Genomic DNA, 16,563 nt, shown 5'->3' on the forward strand with positions numbered 1-16,563 from the left:
ATTTTATTAGTTGTGTTGCTTGCAGGTTGCTAGCAGTTAAGGAGTTTTTAAAAAACATGCAAACATAATACCCTTTTTAGCAGAATACAGCTGTGAAACTTGGTTTGCTAAAAAAAGTATTCGTTCAGGAATAAAAATTTAAAAAAAAAGTAAAAACGCAAGAATAAAACCACTACACCAAAATACTTGTAGACCCTTTTTATCCAAATTATCAACTTGACAAAAACAAGTCTTTAACTCTTGAAAAAACTCGACTTCTTAGGGATGTTAAGAGAAGGAAAGTCTTCTGCGAATTTCATATATTTTTTTATTTAACACTTTCCAAAATGCTTTTCAGGCGACGGAGTAGTTTAAAAGAACGAACAAATAACTGTATACCGTTTCGCTTTTTTCAGTTAAAAACCGTTGTAGTATAAATATTTCAGAGTTGATTTAAAGCTTATATCTGATGGTGAAGACGAACAACTGATTTCGTGAAAGACATTCAAAACGTTGTAAATACATATAATTTAATAAAAAGTCAGGGCCGCTTTTAGAGATGCAGAGGCCTCGGGGCAATGAAGGAGCGGGGACCCCCTCGCCCAAATTATTTACAAAACAAAGTAAACAATTTTTTACTCGAGTTTTGCAATTAATAATTTATTGTGAAACCAAGTAGATTCCTTTAGTATTGAACAAACACATTTAAATAGAAACGGAAAAAAGAATTATCTGAAAATAAATTTTAGGGCTAACGAACGGAAATATCCGACCTTTTTTCGCCGAAAATTCGTTGATGATTTCGTGGAAATCCAGTTCTCTGAGTAAATCGCTTTCAATGCTCAGGAGAGAAAGCTTTGATAGACGGTTTTATCCCATTGTGGTTCGAAGCCTATTTTTTATAATTTTCATTTTTGAAAATGAGTGCAATTTGTTACCATCAAAACCAAATACATTTTCAATGCAATTTCGAGGTTTAGGAATGTAGCTCTGAAATTTTGATTTCTGGCGAGAGATCTGTTTTATAGTCGTTTTCCTTTTTGTATGAGCCAATCAAAGACACAAATTAAACCAACTCATTAACAAGACTAGGCTCTAAATCTTCCATGTGCTTTCCCTTAATCGAGCGAATTCAACATAACATTTCTCGTTCTGGTAGATTCCACGAATGATTTCAATGATTCTAGTGCACGCATTGGCGATTCAAGAATAATTTGTTGTTGTTTACCAGTATTTACTTTGTTGGAATTTGAAACAAAAAAGTTTCGAAGTCTCTATTGTGACAGGCCCTCGTTTGTGAAGGCATTGGAGCTTCCGCCCGATTGCCCTCCCCTCAATTCGGCCCTGTAAATAGTTGTATCGCCTGAAGGTTATTCTTAAATCAATTTTTGAACAATTTTTGGGAGTTAATGTGCAAAATATTAATTTTAAGTTGGTGGTGTTCCCTCACTCAGAAACTTCCAAATAAAAAAATATTTTTCGAGAAATAAAACAGTCATAAAAAAGTCCCCACAGTTTTGATTTAATACACTACGCCAAAATATTTGTGAACTCTTTACTTCAAATCTATCAACTTGACAAGAAAAAAGTGAAAACATCTTTTTAGTGTAGAATTATCTGAGATAAAAGTGGTATCTTCAAAAAAAAAAAACAAAGTTATTTTAGTTTAATTTGGAAAAAAGAGTACTTGAACCCCTTTCAACTCCCTACAATTTGAAGGTCTGGGCCAACATGAATAAAACTTTTAGCAAACATGTTAATGTTAATGGTATACAAAGCTGCATTTGCACTAAAATGTTGCTGTATCGGAATTTTAAGAATTGAATACGCAATTTGCTTGGACTTAACATGCATATATAAAGTTTTGAAAAACCTTTAATGTTATTCTTTCATACTGATTCCGAAATTTGATCTAAGCTTTATGTTCAACTTTATCGATTTTCAACATTTCTTTTATATTTTGTATTCAACATATTTCTAAAAAGGTGGTCAGGCGACAAAGTATTTTTAAGAACAAAACATAATTGTATATTGCTTTGCGTTTTGCAGTTAAACAAATTTAAAACATTAATGTTTCAGTATTCGGGAAGACTAACAACTGATTGCATTTAAATCATTCAAAACATTTAACCATTTAGTTGTATATTTGGATGTTTTATAAAAACTGTTCATTGGACTTTTTTTTAAGATATTACCAGACTTTTTTGTCACTCTTCCAAGGATAAAATTACGTTTTGTTTACTAATTCTGTATGACGTGACAATGAATAAACATAAACATTTACTCCTTCTTAAGATCCCAAACTTGCTCAACATAAGCACAAGCAGTAATTTTTGTTTAAATTGGATTTGAATTCTAAGGGTGTTGAGACGTGAAGAACTGGTCATTTTTTCAATTTATCAATTCGAAACTGTATAAGTTCCAAAAGAAAGTTGAGTACATTAGGATCCGAGTTGAAATCGGACCCACACTGATAACTTGCAATTCGTGCCCGTTTTTGAATGATATTTAAATGTTTACTAAATATTAAAAAGAGGCTGGGACGCGCCCTACACTGATAACTTCCCATCCCGTCTGTCGATTTGTCTTGCTTAAAAGTTTGTAGGGTTATGTTAAAAACGTTTTTAGTTGAATTATTCTTAAAATTTTTAAAACTACAAACAATATTTTCATATAAAGAAATACTTTAGTTTAAAAATCTAGTTTTGTTAAATAGATTTTTAGTCGAAAACAAAATTTTACCAATTTAAGTAGCATTTCTTAAGTTTTTAAAAATTGGATGAATGAAATTAATTTGAGAGATATCAAGAACCAAACCAAAGGTTTTAATTTTTGTAAGCAAAATGTTAATTCTATTTTTCTCAAAATTGTATTGAATGTTGGAAACAATATTTCTTATAAGATAAAATTATTTGGAAGCCATAATTTTAAATAATTGAAAAGATATTTTTTGTCGAAAATCAATTTTTACCAACTTTTTTTAAATTTTCTTTTAGTTTTTATTTTTTGTAAAAAAAAACTGCCAGTTTTATTTTTCTCAAAATTTAACCAGATGCTAAAAACATAATTTCTTATTGCCCAAAATTATTTTCTAGATAAAATCATTTTTTCTGATTTATAAAAAAAACGTTAATTGGATTTTTTTAAGCTATATTTGTTTGGTACCACGTTACAATATATTGTATAAAATTTTATTTAAGTCTGTAGCGTTCTGTTCACATTTTTTTAAAGTGCTATGGTAGAATAACCACAAACGCAATTTTCTTGAGTGCCCTTTCTGCATCTTACTGCCTTATTATCTGTATAACAACATTATTTGAAGTCGATATCTCTTCTGGTTTTTGAGCTATGGACGACAAAAAAACGTCGCGAACGTACGGACGTACGAACCTATGTACGTAAACACGCACGTACAGACATCTTTCTAAAAATCTTTTGTATCTACTCTAGGGACCTTTAAACGCCGAGAAATGTCAAAATTTTCAATTTGAAAAATAGTTAATAAACACATTTTGTGTAAGATAAACAAGTTTGAAGTTAATATCTTTCCTCGGTCTCAATATACTTTAATTAAATGCCAATTTCTAAAAATTTTAAGTTTTTATTGTAGGTTTAAGTTTTTTTTGTATAAAAAATGTGTCTATTGGATTTTTTTGAGAAACTAACATAAAGTTAACAACAACATTCTTCATATGATAAAACAAGTTTGACTTCAATTTTTGGTTTTGTTTCTGAGATATTTAAGTAAAAAAATTTTTTTTAAATTGTCAAAAATTAGATTTAACCCCCCTTTTAGTGTATGTGTAAATTTGTTTAAAATTAATCTTAAGACAATATTTTTGATTGTTGCTAGATATTTTAGTCAAAAATAAGTTTTTACCAACTTCAAGTAGTATTTTTTTGTTTAAGTATTAATTTTATTTAAAAAACTGTCACTGTTTTATACAACGAAGAATAACATTTTTAATACTCGTTAAATTTTGGAGATCAATCGAATTAACAGTTTTTTTACAAACAAAGAAAAACCTAAACAAATTACTGAAAGTTGGTAAGAATTGATTTTCGACTTAAATATCTTTTAATTTATTGTCATCTTAGAAAAACACAGTTTTTAAAATTTAGTAATATTTTGAGAAAAATTGGATTGATATTTGTTTTTTACAAAAAAAAATTAAAAATATTACAAAAACTTTGTAAGAACTGATTTTTAATATCTTTTTAAAACTAAAAATGACATCCTACAAAAAATAATGGCGCAAAATTTTAAACAACCTATTATTAAGGCCTTAGCACGATACTAGTTAACAATTTACTATATACATAGTAATCTACTAACTTTTCACTAATTTAAAAACTTTTTATTGTTTTGCTAACTAGTACCATGCTAAAAACCATTTTATTAAAAAAAAAAACATGAACATGTCTAAATAATGACAAATTGTGGAGCAAACAAAACAAACATACCTTAATATTTTTGCAAATGTCAAAGTGAAAACATTGAATTTGTATTTTCTTTTTTCATTAATTTTGTTTTCATAACTTGTGTTAAAGATTAAGTTCGTTGCAACTATTTTGGATATTAACACCGAATAATATTAAAAATGTATTGTACCAGGTGAAAGAATTATTGTTTAGTAAAAAAGTTTAAATGAAATTTGCATTCAATTATGAATATCTGCGATAGATCTATTCCCCGTGAAGCATCTTCAATACCCAGAAGCAGCTACACTGCTATAACTGTTGGCTTCGGTGTGAAGATTGGTGGCAGTGGTTGTGGGTACTCAAGAGTGTATCTAAGGTTGCAACAATAAAGACAAGTATTGTCCAGAAAAGGAGCGTGTTGTTCTTGGCAGTCCAACCAAATGCAAAAGTGACCTTTTTTGGTGTGATTGATTTCTTCGACGAAGTAAGATGTTATGCTATATTTTTGGTTATATTATTGTAAATTTTTTTGTCTTCAGTCAATTGAGAAAAATGACATATGTCATAAAGATTTAGTACGATACTAAAAAGATAAAGTAGCCATTTGGTGATTTTAACTTAAAAGATAATGTATTGACCAATGAATATATACTTATGTGTATAGGAAAAATTAAGTTTTCCTTCGGCTTTTTTGGCCACTTTGATCGTGGCAATGAAACAAGGTTGTTACATTAACTTTTCCCGACGTTTCGGCAGGGGTTGCTGCCTTCCTCAGGGGAACTTTATTAAACATGAAATATAAAACACATAGTACAATATTGTGGACAACAAGAATAAGAAAAAACTTACAATTTAACAATTAAATTTAAAAACAGTGTAAAAAAACACTTCTAATTAAGAAGTTCAGTCTATAACTACAAAAAAACGAAGAGAAAACTCTTATGAGGAAACAAGTGAGCAGTATACAGATGATATACACTGTGTGTCTTGCTTGCGATTCATATTGTTTTTGTTGTTCAGGATATGGAGCGTTTCGAGTGTATATCGCTTAGAAGTATGTTTTTCCGTTTGAAGAACTTTAACACCATCGAAATCCGGAAAATGACCTTTGTCTATTGAATGGGCCGCCAATGCGGTTTTAGCCAGGTTATTGTTTTTGATGTCAGATTTGTGGTTGGACAATCTTTGGCGCAAGAATTGTTTGGTGGTTCCGATGTAGCAAAGGTTACATGTTTCGTCAGGTTTACCTTTGCAGTTTATTTTATAAATCACATCAGTGCGTTTATCTCTGTCTATTTTGGTCTTTAGTTTGGTGAAAAGATGTCTAATTGTCTGGTTAGATTTAAAAGCCAATCGGACATCTTGGATGTTTTTGGTGACAACTTGCTTAAAACTCTCAGCCAGTTTTGGAACGTAAACAATGCTTTTGAAGTATCCTTTGTTGTTATCCTCACTTTGTTGTTTAGCGCGTCTGCATTGTTGTTGTAAAATTAAGCCACGAATAATTGCTGGCGGGAAACCGTTGTCGCTTAAAATTTTGGTCACTTTGATTATATTAGAATGGTGGAATCTTTCGTCACTTAACGTAAAAACTTTGTTAATTAAATTGGAAGCTGTGTTGAAGATTATGTGTTTGGCTTGGTTGGAACGGAAGTTGATCAGACGTCCTGATGCTGTTGGTTTTTGAAACCAATCAAACGACAATTGAGTGTCCATACGGTGGATTTTGACATCAAGGAACGATATAGAACTGTTATTTTCGTTTTCAACAGTGAACTGTAGTTTGGAGTGGAATCCGTTCAGGATCAATAATAAGTCTGCGACTTTATATTTGTCCATAACCGCAAATATGTCATCAACATATTTCACTATAAAATTTGGCTTTGCATTACATCCAGTTAAGCATTCGTCAAGTAAATGGTCCATTACCAAATCAGCAATAGTGGGCGAAAGAGGGTTACCCATTGGCATTCCAAAAATTTGTTTGTAGATAATGTCCTTAAACTGCAAATAGTTGTTGTCTTTTAAGCAAAAATCCATGATTTCAACAAATTTAGTTTGGCTGATTATGGTATGTCTGCTAATCTTATTCTTGTTGTCCACAATATTGTACTATGTGTTTTATATTTCATGTTTAATAAAGTTCCCCTGAGGAAGGCAGCAACCCCTGCCGAAACGTCGGGAAAAGTTAATGTAACAACCTTGTTTCATTGCCACGATCAAAGTGACCAAAAAAGCCGAAGGAAAACTTAATTTTTCCTATACACATAATTTTAACTTTAGTAAAATGTTAAGAAGATATTAAGATACTAAACTCGTTTAAAATTATCAAAATCCTTTAACCTAGTATCATACTAAAAATGATTTAACATCGTACTAAATCGTCTAAAATTTTGCGCCAATGTTTTTTACATTCAGTGCAATTTTTATAAGAAGACAACAGTAATTTTTTTCATAAGAATCAAAATCTATACTAAATAGTACCACGCAAAATTGGTAAAAATTGATGTATTGAAGGCATTGTTTATACAAGAAATACCAATTTTCAAGAAATGGTACTAAAATTCATAACAATTTGTTTTCGACTGAAGATCTCCTTCACGAAAATAGATTTCGAAATCAAATTATTTAATCATATGCAAAATCTTGATGGTAAGTTTTAGTTATTTTCTTAGAAAAATTCAACAAAAAAAAAACCAAAACTGATAATCACTGGTTTCTGACTCGAGTTTTAGGAAAACAAAGAAATATATCGACTTCAAATTATTTATCTCACACAAAATTTTGTTATGAATATTTTGTTGAAGTCTAAGGCAAGATAAATTGAGAGACGGAATGGGAAGTTAGTAGTGTGGGTCGCATCCCAGCCTTTTATTAATTCTTCAAATCGGACCGATTGCAATTACTTCCTCTTGAAAGTTAAAAATTAGTATCTACACGGCCCCAGGTTAACAATTTTTGCTCTTACTATTAAGGAGTATAGTATTTCTAAGATATTCATTCATTCAAGAGGAATAATAAATTAATACAAAAAGAAGTTGAATGGTTTACTTATATAACACTCGAGAAATAAAAGTTGGGGACATGAGTCGTTGTTAACAAAATTTATTAAAAGGTTGTGCAGACTCTTGTATTTTCGAACTTTTTCCATTTTTTTGTTTTGATAGTAATATCGTAAGAGATTTATTATAAACCTTTAAACTTATCCCTATTGGAAGATCTACTAGCATAAGAAAATAAAACAACATTCGTTATGATTTTATTTTAATACAAACAATTCTTAATTAGCTTGGTTGTAGATAAATTATAAAACAAAACCAAAACCTCACTGATACGTGACAATAACAGGTTTAAAAACCCATTTTCACTATCAAGGTGCATTCGGCGTAAAATTAGCAGTCATCAGACAAACACAGTCTGGCCCACCACCAGCCACCACCTGTTCCAAAGTACCTATAACCTAATACAAACTCCTACCTCCACATAGTGTGAGTATTAAGTTGTGCTGTTGGCTGGCCTGAGCTGGGATATAAAATAAAATCTAGCAGAACAATTAAGAACCAAATTAGACTCCATTTGGATGACAATTTAGCGACAATTAGTGAGCAGAAAATAATGTAAAAGGCTGAAGGCAAACACGGCCGGCTTAGAAAAGTGGTGCTAGCGGGGCTGCCGGCCGGCGTGAATCGTGAGGGTGCGGCTCTCGTTTGTCACCATCATCATCATAGTACCTAACCTTACCTACTGCTAAAAAAGACCAACATCAACAGCAAGACTTGGGGGCAACTCCATCTGCTGGGTAGGTAATCGTATAATACGCCTTTTGTGTAAAGTAATTTACGTTGATTTTTTTATTAATATTACTTTTTTTAATCTATTTAATTTTCATTACATTTAGTGGAATCTATTGTTGTTTTTTTTGTGTTTCTTTAAATTAATCATCGGTGGAAAACGATTGTGAGAGGACATTTTTGTATTGTAGCTTTTTTGTTGTTGCAACCTATTCAGAAATAAAATGTAAGTGCGGGACTTAAGGCAATTATTGCGCTTTGCGGAAACAACTGCGGTGGTTGTTGCATTGACTGCAATATAATTAATGATCCGTGATAGTTGGTAATAAATTTTATTCCTTATTTGGTCTTAAATGAATGGAGACGAAATAGGTGACATGTGTGGTATATTGTGTGACAGTGTGTTATTGTAATAATGGAGTGCGGTGTCGGTGTGGAAGGAGGGTTATGCCGCTTATAAAGTGTGAAAGTAAAATGTTGTTGTAACAAATGTGATATGGAACTTTTTTTCTCGAGGAGCTGTGTTATTGATAGTTAGAGAACAGGCTAACCATGGGGTCTTAAAATGGTTTATGTTATAGTGAAGAACCCTGTTTAATTCACTTAAGTTTTATACAGTTACCAATTTTTATGTGGATTGGGTGTTTACCGTCTTAAAGATTGGATTTCTAAAATATTCTTATTATTCTAAAGATAATTGATTTAAAGAATGAAAATTACTAGGATAAACGCTTTGTGCTTTGAAACTACAATTCTTATTCTCCACTTTAATAGGTGATAAAATTTGAGCCGGATCTAATTTCTACATATTCCACGATGCCTACATTATGTCTAAGACTAATGATATCATAAAAAAGACTCTATACATTCTTCGAACATTCATTTTTAATGACTCCATTAACATCACCTAAAATATTGACCATAAACCCTTCCACACGAATTTCCATCAGTCGTCTCCTGATGATATTCAAAACGATAAACTACTGGTCACGTTCGTTTGAGTGTTAAAGGGTGAATTCAATTTAACGAGTAATCCGCTACATATAACTATACAAAAACCCGAGCCAAACGTTGACGACTTTTCCTCATAAAAATAAACCTAAAAGATGACCATAAAAAATAAGAAGTGAAAGATGAATATCCGTTCTGAGAAGAAGTTAATCTCTATATGGAAATACCTTATAGTATGTATGATGTCTGTGATGTCTAGAGAACAAAAAAATATCAACAAAAGTCACACTTAAGGTCACACAAAAATAATTACAAAATTTACTATCGGATCAACGTAAATCACTTGCATCTTACGCGTTTTCTTGTTGATGATCTCGCGCGTTTGACTTTTGTAAATCGCTTAAGTTAATAACTGTGTACACACCTGAATGTAAAAAAGGACAAAATTATAAGAAAATATAAATATTTATAGGATTTGAACTCTATATGATCTAAATGATAACTGAAATTAAGTCACGTACTTTTTGTCGCCTCATAACCAAGAATTAGAATAAAAAGAAGAACATTGGGACAACATGCGGTCAAAATGAAACAAAAACAATCGTAAAATAAAAGGACCATCGTAGTTAAACTTTAAATATTAAATATATAAATGTTAAATATTTTGGAAACTTGAGTTTTTTAAGCCGTTTTTACTAAAAATAATGATACTTTTTTTTATCATATGTAACAGTTACAACAGTCTCATTTTCGAAAACGTAAGGATCAATCACACCGTCATAACCATAATCAGTCCAAAAACCTTACCAAACAGTGAAAAACTTAAGTCTTAATGCAAAATACGGTATAATGTACTCAAATCTTTTCAGGCGTTTTTGACGCGTCTATTATAATAATTTTAATAATGTCGTAGTTTTCACTCGTTAAATTTCAAAAAAACTATAGTCTAACTGCGGACTTTTTAAAATGAAACTTCTAACTCGAAAATCCATTACTAACTTCTCATAGGAATTTATTGGAACCGGTCCGATTTGACGAACTGAAATTTTTTATATTTATCGACTTTTTAAGGTCCCAATAATCTAAATCAAAGGTTTTTGGAGGGATGTCTATGTCTGTACGTCCGTACGTTTAAGATTCCCTTTGTTCGTGGGATACATCTCAAGAACGTATGTACTTCAAAAAAAAGATTTTTATACAAATATAACATCGAAAGATGCAGTAAAGACTTTGAAGAAAATTTATTGAGTAGTTTTTTTACTATAGAAATTTAAAGAAAAAACAAAAAAATGTGGTTGATCATAAATATTTCTGAACCCAGTAAAGCTACCGACAGACTAAAGTGTTATAAGTTCAAAAAAACATTCACCGTTTTTTTTAGAAATAAAAAAAAAACTGAGGAAAAATATTTGTCACCTCAATGTTGTGCGAACCCAAAACAATATAACCTTCAAAATATTTGCATACATCGTTGAATAAAGTTTTTGACATCTCCAAATTTTGTATACAAAAACCGAAGTGACCCGCACTGATAACTTCACATCCCGTCTGTCGATTTGTCTTGCTTAAAAGTTTGTCTACATGTACTCCCATCAATTTTTACCAAATTTGCGTACTATTTTTTGTAGATTTTATTTTTTATGAAAAAACGGACTGTTGGATTTTTAAATAAAAATTACTGAATATCGAAAACAATATTTTCTGTAAAATTAAATAAGTTTGAAGCCAATGTTTTTAATTTTTGAAAAGCTATTTGAGTCCAAAAAAAAATGTTTACCTAGTTGTAGTATTGTTATTTCTTATAAGTAAAAACTAAAAAGAAGCTATTATCACAAATTATTGAAAAGATATTTGGGTCGAAAATCATTTTTTACCAACTTTTATTATTTTTTTTTTTGGGTTTTTAACTTTTTGTAAAAAAAACTGTCAATTCGATTATTTTTCAAAATTCTACTGAATGTTGACAATATTTTTTGAAAGATAAAAGTAAATTAAAGCCAATATCTCAAGCTTTTGAAAAGATATTTGAATCGTTATTCAATTTTGCCAACTTTGAGTAATGTTTTTTTTTTAGATTTTTATTTTTATAAAAAAAACTGTCAATTCGATTTTTCTCAAAATTTTATTAGATGTCAAAAACATTATTCTTCGTTGCACAAAATGTTTTTGGAGATGAAATCATATTTAAGACAAAAAATTTTGGAGGTGACACATTTTTTTCAGTTTTTTTGATTTATAAAAAAACCGTTAAATGGATTTTTTTTAAATATACTTCTTTGATATCACGTTCCAATATATTGTAAAAAATTTAATTCACGTCTCATGCGTTTTTGGTTCGTAAGATATTTAGGGTTAACCAAAATGTTCACCTTTTTTTCAAACTGCTATGGTAAAAAAAAACCACCCACGCAATTTTCTTGAGGGCCCTTTCTGCATCTTTCTGCCTTATTATCTGTATATGAAAATTTATTTGAAGTTGATATCTCTTCTGGTTCTTGAGCTATGGAGGACGAAAAAAACGTCGCGAACGTACGGACGTACGAACGTACGGACAGAGGATTATGTCGAGGTTGAGAATCTGGACAAAAATTCCAGCGCATTTTTCAAAACACATTTTTTGTGAAACGGATCTGAACTTTCTCAATTCTGTCCGAAAATGTTTGTTGGAAAGGGTTCCATATGACATCAGCATACTCAAGTAATGATCTAACTAATGAGTTACATAGAGATTTAAGCGTTCCAAAGCGATTAATGGAACCGAAAAGTCAGTTAAGTTTTTTTTACTGACACCAATCATAGAGTGGGCTTTAGCGACAATAACATTCATGTTCGGAATAAATGTAAGCTTGGAATCAAAGGAGGCACCCAAATCCTTTACTGTAGCGGTTCTCTGAAGAGGGATACGATCAAGAGAATACGCAAGCTCGTAAATTGAATGATTTCAAGAGACAGAAATAGCGAAGCATTTCTTGACATAAAGTTTAAAACAGTTAACCACACCAGTTTGATAAATGATCGAGGTCTATTTGGAAATTAAAGCAATCATAAATTCACTTTTAAAAATAATTTAAGATCATCAGCATAAATGAGACATTGGCTGAATTTTATGTTTTTGCAAATATCATCGATAAAGATTATAAATAAAAGTGGGCCAAGATGACTACCCTGAGGAACTCCTGAGGTACATTTAATAGATCTCGAGTTTTAATTGTCAAGTTTTACTTTTTATACCCTATCAGTTAAAAAAAATTAAATGCACTGAAGGAGATTAGAGCGAATCCCAAAGATATGAAGCTAACGAAGCAGAATGTTGTAGCACACAGAATCAAATGCCTTTCTAAAGTCCGTGTAGATAGCGTCTACTTGACTTTGACTTTCAATACAATTAATAACGAAAGAGGAAAAACATGCGAGTTTAGTAATAGTTGATCTACCCGATATAAACCCATGATGGGAATCACTTACATGTTCTTTACAAAAAATCCAGTTTGGTCTTTACTAAACTTTCGAGCAATTTAGGAATTGTGTACGGCTTACAAAAGCTTCTGTAATTTTCAACGTTATTTTTCGAACCAGACATATAAATTGTGATCAAAAAAGAAGATTTTCATTCGTCCATAAATATTCCGGACGATAAAAATAAGTTCAATATAATTTGCAATGAAAAGCATACAGAACAAGAGCATTTTTTAAGACAAGAGCAGGAATGCCATCGACACCAGGAATGTGATTGGATTTGAGATTTTGAAGTACATTTAACCCTCCAATATCTACTTTAGGGGTAATATCTGAAAGAAAATCCAAGTTTCCTTGTGAAGTTGAGTAAACTGATTAAACAAAATTGAGCAAAAAGATCAAGAGTTTTATTAATGTCAGTAGAATTATCCCCTCTAAAATTCATCGCAGTTAGAATGCCAATTGATTTCCTTTTAGAATTAATAAAACTCTAGAATCTTTTCGGATCACTTTTCAAATTAAGCTCCATATTCGAAATATAATTCCTGTGCAAGAATTTGCTGAGAACCGTGAATTCTTTACGAAGTTTACAAAATGAATGTTTGTCATCTAAAGGTTTTGACATTTTATACAAATAATTTATTTTTAAAATTAGCCAACCTTTTGTTATACCACGGAGGTTTTGAGAATTTAACTGACAGTTTTTTTTAATAAAAATACAAACCTAAAAAAAAATACTACAAATAATTGGTAAAAACTGATTATCGACTCGAATATTTCGAAAATAAGTGAAGGTATTGACTTTGGACACGAATGGGGGTCGCATTCCAACCTCTTTTGTCAGCAACGGACATGGTTTCAATTATTCACTTCAGTAAATTGCCCCAGAAGATTAAATCTTTTCATCAGTTCCACTATTGCCGTCTGAGAATGTTCACAATTTTTGCAGTGAGTTTGCAGTATTTCAACATTTTTTTTCAAGTGTGAGTCGGTCAATTTTAAGGAATGATATAGTTTTTACTTGTGAAATGTTCAAAGATGATAGCTTCTAAAGTGATAGCTAACAAAGTAGCAGGATTTTAAAAAACAAAACGGCTTATTGGAAACCCCATTATTTAGTATTGAATTTATTTTTTCCTTATTCTAAATTATAAAAAACCCACTGTGTATTTTGACATTGCAGTTATACATTTGTGTGTTCAACTTGTTTCTGAAATTATTTCATACTCAGAGTTTATCATCGGGATTAAGTCATATTGACAAAAGAAGGCCTAATTTTAAGTTTGATTCAAAAAAAAAAAAAAATAATGACTACGATTAAATAAAGTGTTGCGCTCTGTGGTTATCTTCTTTAAGTATATTTATACCTACCTCACGGTAGTGCGGAGCGCGATCATTATAATAATGAAAGGAAGGCTTATGTTTTCTTTGGTTTGGGTTTATTTTTGGTTTTAACAGAGATTTATTAAAGGATGGCATCAGAGAAAAGGTGATTAATCTGTGATGGGATAGCAGCTTCCTGCATTCCAGATGTTGCATCATTCAGGTGAAAATTATGTATTTAATTTAATATATGCAAAAGTACGAGTATATGCAATATGCATCATCAAGATAGTTTTGTTGAATCACCGAAATTATAATGATTCAAAATGCAGATGTGATGATTTAATGCGCTCAAAGTGATGCAGCTTCATTTATTGTTCAACACAAACCAAAGTCGTAAAGACAATTTAGACTTTGATATAGTTTGCTTTTGAAGTTTGAGGAGACTCTTTAACAATTTACAAAAGGGCTTCGAGCTCCATGCTCTGTCCATTTTGATTTCTTTACAATATTTATGATAGCAAATGACATTCAATAATTTTGGTTTTTTTTAAGTTTTTTCTATTCATTTAGTAAGCAAATGCTTTTATAAATTGACTTCATAGACTTTACCATATAAGCTTCTTCCTTGAAAAACTTTATGTTGACATAAATCTGTCTTGAATAGTTTATATTACGATTCGTCAGATAGCACCATCAAAATTGTAATAAAATTTTAAAAGATCGTTAGATAGTCCCAGCTCGCAGATATACTGTTAAATCATTGACTTAACAACTTGCTATTTGTTGTTGTTGTTTTATTATTCAAGTTACAGGGAAAATCTCACACTATCCATCAATTAGTGTAAATAAACGGGTCGATAGACCCATTAATACAAAACAACTATCCTCTCTCACTCTCAGAACCCCATTGTTACATCAGAGCATATCCTCGTATAAAGAAGACCCATCTAAATTTTAGCTGACTATACTCGTATATTTTATAACCCATTATCTAATTTCTAATCGTAAAAATGTGTAATTAAACTGTTTTACAGTCTTTTCTCTCCCATTTGTAAGATACAATTCCAATGAATCACTGCTTGTCCCGTGTCCGAATCCGAATCCAAATCACAATCCGAATAATTCTCGAGGTTTAGGGATTTTCTTGATACTTTTTTATGGTTGTTTTCTTCATTCTGATAGTCGTTTTTGTATGACTGTGTAGTTTTTGTACTTGGTTGGATGCATTTGTTTGTGTAATAAACATACAAGTGTATACAAATTTGAAATTATTTTTAACGATTTGAAAATCTGTGAATTCGTAGTTGAAAATTTTCTAAAAATAAAAATAACATCCATCAGATTATATGGACAATAAAAACCAACTAAGTGTTTGTACGCGTCATGCAATTAAAATGTTAAGTATTTTGGTTTGAACAATTGAGCTGGCGACATTTAGACAATAATTGGGGTTTTGTTGTAATTTAAGAATAGTTAAGGACATCTTGCAATGAAACGTTGCCCTTTACTTTAAGTCAAGATAACAGGGAGTAGCTATTTAAATGCTATTTATTGAAAAGAGTGTAGATTTGTATACAAATCTTTACATACAAAACTCACAAGGATTTTAAAGTTTCAATTCAATAACTTTTTATATAAACATTTACTAATTTAGATTTTTAAAAAGTGGCCATTATTTTCAATATTTTAAATCTTTAAGTGTATCTTGAAATTAACAAAAGATTTGATTTATAAAATTTTGATTTCGTTTGTAAGTCTAAGTCTTAGTTTGAAAAGGAAAAGAATTTTCCGTAGAACATGTAAATTGTATTTTTATTGAATATTCATTTATAATTTTTAAACAATTTTACTCTTTATTATAACAAAGATGTAAAATAATGGAAAAATAAAATATCAAAAGAAATGGTTTGTGTGGAACGAACTAACTAATCGAATACACAAACCATTTCCTTCGATAAGTTAATTTCCTAGTATTTTGTATTATTTTGAAACGAGTTCTTTTTTAAATTATAAGCGGTCTTAGGATAAGATGAGTCAGTGTATGAGCCGTGCGGAATGTGTACCTGAGAAACGCCTCATACCGGAAACAAAAACTCATTCCAACAAAAATGTTAAACTACTAATAAATAAATATATCCTATTCCCGTTTGGGTTGATTCAATTTATTTTTAAACGTTTCTATATGGTCTAATTAGAAACTCACACTCAAGGGGATATTACTACCCTTATTATGCAAAGGCACAGTGTGAGCACTAGGAAGAGGAGAGAGAGTTTAAAAGGAGCTGTCGGTGCACATTGGTTTTGAATTCCTGAATATTGCAATGACTAGGAAAGACAGAGTGTGGTAAGGCATTCCACATCCGCGTAGTACGGCTAAAGAACGAATCTCTGTATTTGACAGTACGACCCAAGTTGGGCTCGAGGGTATACTAATGAGCATTCCTAGAAGCGCGAGTATTGCGGTTGAACTGTTTAAGGGGAGGAATGCAACTGGCTATTTCACTAGAGCATAAGCCATACAAATAACGGTAAAAAAGTGTCACCCAAGAGACCTTACGACGATGTTCAAGCGAAGTAAATGTACTTATGATTATATTATCATCTATCAATTTAAATGCTCTATGTTCAATACTTTCCA

At 30.8% G+C, this 16,563-nt stretch overlaps 1 protein-coding gene across 1 annotated transcript in view; it reads right to left on the reverse strand.

The window, feature by feature from the left end:
* Positions 1–6,441, reverse strand: part of LOC129950440 (uncharacterized) — a 100,635-nt gene extending 94,194 nt beyond the window's left edge. Inside the window, exon 1 of the mRNA XM_056062381.1 lies at positions 5,368–6,441. Within this exon, the coding sequence (XP_055918356.1) occupies positions 5,368–6,441 (1,074 nt within the window). The remainder of the gene's footprint in view (positions 1–5,367) is intronic.
* Between the last annotated feature and the right edge of the window lie 10,122 nt (positions 6,442–16,563).

This window comes from Eupeodes corollae, chromosome 3 (assembly GCF_945859685.1).
Source record: "Eupeodes corollae chromosome 3, idEupCoro1.1, whole genome shotgun sequence".
NCBI classification, from domain to species: domain Eukaryota; kingdom Metazoa; phylum Arthropoda; class Insecta; order Diptera; family Syrphidae; genus Eupeodes; species Eupeodes corollae.